The sequence below is a fragment of the Panthera pardus genome, unplaced genomic scaffold (genome assembly GCF_024362965.1).
Source record: "Panthera pardus isolate Hobbes unplaced genomic scaffold, ASM2436296v1 HiC_scaffold_12, whole genome shotgun sequence".
NCBI lineage: Eukaryota > Metazoa > Chordata > Mammalia > Carnivora > Felidae > Panthera > Panthera pardus.
Genome location: NW_026526677.1, coordinates 10,297,770 through 10,304,307, shown reverse-complemented (window position 1 = coordinate 10,304,307; position 6,538 = coordinate 10,297,770). Strand labels below are relative to the sequence as shown.

Sequence of the window (6,538 nt, the reverse complement as noted above, 5' to 3'; positions counted from 1 at the left end):
ATACTGCATTCCTGTTACTTTTAAAAAAGGGTTCCGGTGTCCACATAGTCGAGAACCCAGCCCTGAATTATTCAAGAGTAAGAATAAACCCAAACCTTTCCTTCACTTGAGCCCCCCCCCCCCCCCCAAATCTAGTACACCACTGCCCTTAATCATTCCTACTTGGCCACCACTCACACAGGTGCTCCTTTTTCCTGGTCTCAGGAGCTACCCACAAGTTCTCAACACATTTACACAAGACAAAAATTCCCTTGCACACACCTGTCCCACCTCGTGCCATCCTCTCTCACACTCCAGCGCGACTCAGCTGCCTCCTTCCTATACTCTGCTACTCTCTGTCCCCTCCGCCACCGGCTCACCCCTGGAACTACAGCAGGGTTTGCTCCATATTGGTCAGTGAGCAGCTGGACAGTTGACCTGCAGCTTTGTGCTTGAAGCAAATCCTCATTTTCCCCTCAAGAGGAGCCCAGGATGTTTAAGACATGGTAAATTCCAAAATTTACTCATTCCTCAGTGAGTTCCAAAAGAAACCACTTTCTCAACAGCCCCGGGCATTTCTTTCCTTTCCCCCAGTTCCTTTTGGACCTTAGGGCATTCACCTTGCTCCTCTTATCCTCAGTTCGCTTCTTTCCTTTGGTGTTTTGCTACTTTCTTTTGTCTTTTGGTTTGTTAGATCTCGAGGCTTCTCAGAGTTTGGACTCTGAGAGCCTCAAATTTAATATTGTTCGTCTCCAAGGACTAGTTTAGGCATACCCCTTCGTCACAGCTCCTCCGTGCTTCCTCCCCACTTCTGTGGCCTGTGGCTTCTCCGTAACAAAAGGGACCCTCCACTGAGGGCGGAGGATCCAAGTTGTTGTTGGCTGCAGAAAGGCGGCCTCTGGCTTGTGACCCTTCCAAATGGTCATGTGATGAGTCAGTGTTTCTATTATTCTCCCAAAGGTCCCTTCGTGCAGAGGCCTGGGGTGAGTAGCTCATCAGCGCCTACATGGAAAGGAGCCACTCCAGCTGGCTGTAGCAAAGCTCCAAGGGCAACCTTTCACCCCTCGAGAGGTGATTAATCGTTTTTAAGAGGGGTTGTGGGAGTGTGGCGGGAGAACGTCAGTTTCCAAAGGATTGCTGGAATTCAATCCAGAGTGAATATACCCAAGATTATAGCAAACAAAACAAAACTGCAAGGACTCCACAGCTCCCAAAGTCAAGACTGAAGCCACTGATACGAAAGAACCTTCTTACTCAAGGTAGCAGGTCTCCGCGGCCGCAGGTCAGACCACGAAAAAGGACCGGAATAATCCTCCCACCACAGCCTCTTTCTCACCTCCGCACCTTAGAGTCAATCCTCCATCTAGGATTAAATTTTTAAAATAATCACAATCTGGAGACCGTTGCTTGCCTGCCTCATTAAAGCTGGTCTCTGGCATGGGGGCAGGCCTTTTCAATTCAAACCATGACTTGAAGAATTCAAATCACAGTGTTGAGTTTCAAGTTCAAACTGTGGTTTTTTTTGAGAGATGCTGATTACTTTTTCCCTTAAGACCCTTACTCCCCACCCTCAGAAATCCCAGAAGAGGAAGGGGAATAGAACAGTAAAGAAACACATGGAATGCCTCCTAGGAAAGGAGACTTACTCCCAAAGACCCCCAAAGCGGAGATGCTTCCTTGCCCTTTCTCTTTTAAGCTAGAATCTCCCAAAACCACAGTTTGAACTTGAAACCACAATTTTCCTGACACTGTATCAAAGGCTGGTCTTAAAGGAGCCTGCCAATATGCCCAGGATCAACCCTCCTCTCCACTGTTGGGACAGAGCAGCCTTTATTCCCACTGGATCACTGGTGGAAATGTGGGCCCAGACACTGTGACCCACTGAGCCAAAAGAAGACAGGCTCTGTTTGCTGGACAGAAGGGTGAACCCCAAACGTGTCCTACTCCTGTATTCTCAAACCCAAGGCGCCAAAGGTTTACCTGATTAAACCAGAGGAAATAAAATCAGACTCCAAAGGGCATGTGGCAAGAGGAAGCTAGGAGGTGCATGAGGAGCTCCTTGCTCTGGCCAAGGAGCAGCGCCTGGGGGCTGCTTGGCTGGACGCTGTACACGTGTCTAAAATGACACCAGGAAAGGGAGCCCCCAGGAGCAACCCCCAGGCCCAGCAGGTTACTAACAGAGGCGACTGGGAATCAAATGGTGACTACAGGGTCAAGACCAATCAAAGGCCACTGAATTTTAAAGACCTGACTCCCGTTATCCTTGGGATCCCACCAAAAACGATCACATGGCAAAGAAGACGCAGCTGTCGTTTCCCTCCTTGGGAACCGCTGTTGCAGCAGCAAAGGCAAGTGACTACAGCAGCTGCCGTAAAGGAAGGAAAGGACTTTACACTGAACCGGTGCAGTGTGACCGGGTTGATGCTGGGGAGCTGGGCAACCAGAAGGAAAGCGGAAGCAAATGGATCTTTCTTCTTAGATTCTACTTTATTTGGTAAAACTCGGAAACTAACAACCAATTCACGGCCCCCGACCTTCTTCCCTCTGAAGAAGGCAGTTCCCCAGAGACAAAAAAGGCTGTGGCTTGGGTAACACCCACCATCTCCAGGTTTCAGACTCAGAGCAGCTCATGGCCTGGTGGTCAGGCCTCCAGACCCAAAGCTCTCAGGCAATAGAGAAAGCAAAAGGAAGCTCTCACTTCAGAGACAATGACCCGTCCCACCCCCTTCCCCCCTACCCACAGCCTCCCCACACCCCAACCTAAATAAAAAGATAGCAGAGGACAATGCATGAGTGTGATACACACACACACACATACACACACACATACACACACACACACGCACACACACACAGAGCTTCTTTTCAGCCCAAGAGCTGCAAAATCCCTCCCTGGAAGGACAACCGGCAACACCAATCAAGGCTTGGTGGTCCAAAGCGATGGCTGGAATCATCTGAGACTGGTAAACATCCAGGGAGAAAATACTTCACCTTCACCCCGTTCCCAGGTCTCCAGTGAACTGGTTTTAGTTCAAAGAAATCCCCATTTCCACACAGGTAGACTGTGGCCTCTGGGACAGCTGGCTTAGGGGAAGGTTTCCCCTGGCCGAGAAGACAGTGGTGGGGGAGGGGAGCAGGGCAGGAGAGCAAAGCCTTCAGGGAGGGTCTGGGAAAGGGGACCCCAGCCCTTGGCTAATGGATCCGCGTCAGCTCCTCCACAACCTTGATCAGGTCGTCGGCGGTGGCCTCTCGCTTCATTCCGCTGCCATCATCGTACTGCAATGAGGAAAGGGGAGGACTGTGAGGGCCACTGGGGTGCTCTCTCACCCCAGGGAGGGGGAAAGGACAGTCACAGCGAGAAGCACCTGTCGGCAGTATTGCTGTGGCAGGGAAGGAGGTCTCATCGGAAACCCACACCTTTCCTTAAAGGTACAAGTCAGCAAGGTCTCCTGACAGCAAAGCTGGTTCGAAGGCCACCACCTGGTATACGTTTCTCTCCCTTCCAGAATGTCCCCCAGAGGCACTATCTCCAGTGAACAATACCCCAAAACTCTGCACTGTGGCAAGGTCTCTTCCCTATAGGATCCTGACCCTGCCTCCCATCTGTGGGTTGCCAGAGATCTGCACATGCCCGAATATGCCCTCACTCCTGGAGGTCACACAGGTGAAGTTCCTCGTACAGTGCCGTGACCCTCAGCCACATCCCCTTGCCTTCAGACTCCACCTTCCCACAAGGGTAGGAAACTACTTAGAAAGGGCCGCTGGTACTTGGGGGTGGAGGCAGGAGACACCGGCACTCTGGTGTCTCCAGCACGCCTGGCCCCGCCATGGACTTGGGTCATAGTCCAAACACCGCACAGCTCACCTGTAGGTTTGCCACGACCTCCTGCATCTTGGGCCGGCTGATGTCTAGGAAACTCTCAATCAAGTCTCCATCAATGAAGCCTGTGGCCGGTTCTGTCTTTCGCTCAGTATGAAAGGATCTCCAGGTGGACAGGTGAGTTAAGGAACATGCAATTATCTGCAAACAGCCTTACTTTCAGTCATCCCTGCCTCTGCCCAACACCACAATCTAAAAGTGATCACCAGGATGAGAACAAGAAATGTTTGCTCTTTAGACAGTTTTGGAACTGAAAGGCCTTAGGTAAAATTATCACCTGATCCAAATATTCTCTAGTAGAGTGATCTTTGGGGCACCTGGGTGGCTCAGTCAGTTAAGCATCCAACTCTTGATTTCAGCTTAGGTCATGTTCTCACAGTTCATGAGATCGAGCCCCGTGTCGGGCTCTGTGCTGACAGTGCGGACCCTGCTTGGGATTCTGTCTCTCATTCTGTCTGTCTCTCTCAAAATAAATGAACATTAAAAAAATACTTTAAGAAAACTACAGATCAGACCCTCTCCTTAGCACAGAGCCTGGCCACATACGGACGTTTTCCACAAGCACTCCAGGTAGTCCTATGTACACACCTGGGAAGAACCAGGCTTCTAAGCGTAACCTTGATCTACACAGATGAATAAACTGAGGCTTAGTGGGAGAAGAAGCATGCCAAAAGCCCTGCTGGGTAGCAAAAGCTGACACACCAGCCCATCGCCTCTATCGCAGGTAAGAGCTGGGCCGTCCTGCCTTGGAATGGGCCCAGAGCCCTCCCGCCCTCCTGCCTGGGGAGGGCTCTTTCTATCTCCAGGAATAAGCAAATGTCCAGCAGTACTTGGATCCTGGGTGTCACAGGGGCCTGATCCCTGGGCTTCTGGAGCTTTCGGCTTCTTTACTTTTCCCCTCTTCTCCCACCAGCCTCTCCCACAAGAGTTCTCAGACCCTGCTGTCCCCAACAAGATTTCTGAAAGCACATTCCTACGTGGTCATCTAAATTTCCTGCTTGACATGCAAGGTCAGAAAGACCAGAGGCATATTTCAAGGACACAAATAATACATTTCTAAAATGAACCAGGTAAGCTGGGTGATAAGTACATGGGGAGTCACTATACTATTCTCTCTGCTACCGTGTGTTTGAATTTTTCCAGAAGTATATTAAGCACACACACACACACACACACACACACACACACACACTGGGGTGCCTGGGTGGCTCAGTCTGCTAAGCATCTGACTTGATTTTGGCTCAGGTAATACTCTCACGAATATCTGAGATCAAGCCCTGCATCAGGCTCTGTGCTGACAGTGGGGAGCCTGCTCAGCTCTCTCTCTGCCCCCTCCCCATGCTTGCTCGCTCAAAACAAACAGACATTAAAAACAAAACAAAACAAAACCCACAAAAGTCCATTCCCCATGGGAAGCTAGTCAAGACAGTTCCTAAACAGCAGCAGTTTCCAGAAGCAGCCTAGGGTAATGCAGCTGTCTACCTGTGCTGGGACACGCCCCTGGAAAGGATATAAAGAGTGCTCGATCTTGCCCACACTTTTGATGACTTTATTGAGTCGATTCTGCATGTCCAACAGCAGGTTGTACCAGCTCTCGGACAGCGAGGTCACCAGCCCTGGAGAAGCAAAGGGAGCCGTGAGCCGCAGAGCCCGCGGCACGCTTCCTCCCCCGAGGGCAGCCCGGGGAAGCCACGCGAGGAGAGCCGAGCTTGTGGCGGCCTCTGCTAGCGGACGCCTTGGCAGCGGCCCACCGCTGTCCGCATCCCTCCGAACGGGGGTCTGTGCTGCAGCGCGCCCTGCAGGCGCCCGCCTTACCAATCATGCCGTTGACTGTGCCGAAGAGCACCGAGCCCTGTGTGGGCGTGGAAGTCTCGCCCAGGTTCTGCATGACCAGAGAGCCGTGGCAGAAGACGTTGACGAACTCGCCCAGGTGGAAGAGACCGACCTCCTGGAGGTGCTGGCGCTCCTCGTCGGTAGTGGCAGCGCTGAAAGACAGCGTGAGAAACTCGCTCCCTGCACCTCCCGTCCCCGCCACGGACCACACGCACAGGACACCATGTGCTCCGCGTCCCTGGTGAGCCCACGCACGCCCCAGCGGAGGAGGCGGCCTGGAGACACCGACTGCTGTGGCTCTGACTCCCTCGTGGAAGAACTCTACCTCAGTGAGGAGGCGCACGGACACCGAAAAAGGACCCGACGTCTTCATCCACCACTCGGGGGCCCTGCCCCCCGCCCCGCCGTCCCCAAAGCTGGTCACTCACCTATCCTTTTGACACACAAACAAGTTAAAAGCATTTTCAGCCCCCAGGAAATTGTCGTCATCCAAGATTTCGACAGCACTCATCCAGTTAGGATTGAAGTCTCGAGCAATCTTCAAATAGTAAGGTACAACAAGAAAATATAATCAGCAGTGTGTAACAGAAGCGAGTTCTCCGACTGGTCTTTTGGCCAGAGGCCAAGAGCCCGCCCCGCAGAAGAGATGGCCCTGTGTTTAACGACTGCCGCTCTACAGAGATGCTACCCCCATCTCCGGCCAGTGCATCCCAGCTGGTTGCACCTGAATGGGGAGATTCAAGTGCCAGGGGAGGGTCCTCCGAAAACACCTAACCAAAGCAGAAAGTATGCTCTGGGAAAAACCTGCCCCCGCTGGGCTTGATTACCCCTCCCCACCGCAGAAAC

At 52.2% G+C, this 6,538-nt stretch overlaps 1 protein-coding gene across 1 annotated transcript in view; it reads right to left on the bottom strand.

Annotated features, from left to right (window-relative positions):
- Positions 1-2,447: 2,447 nt before the first annotated feature.
- DDB1 (damage specific DNA binding protein 1) overlaps positions 2,448-6,538 on the bottom strand; it is a 29,462-nt gene continuing 25,371 nt past the window's right edge. The window contains exons 23-27 of the mRNA XM_019414579.2: positions 6,121-6,230; positions 5,675-5,844; positions 5,373-5,475; positions 3,845-3,968; positions 2,448-3,255 (exon numbers count right to left, since the gene is read on the bottom strand). Of these exons, the coding sequence (XP_019270124.1) occupies positions 3,172-3,255; positions 3,845-3,968; positions 5,373-5,475; positions 5,675-5,844; positions 6,121-6,230 (591 nt within the window). The 3' untranslated portion in view covers positions 2,448-3,171. The remainder of the gene's footprint in view (positions 3,256-3,844; positions 3,969-5,372; positions 5,476-5,674; positions 5,845-6,120; positions 6,231-6,538) is intronic.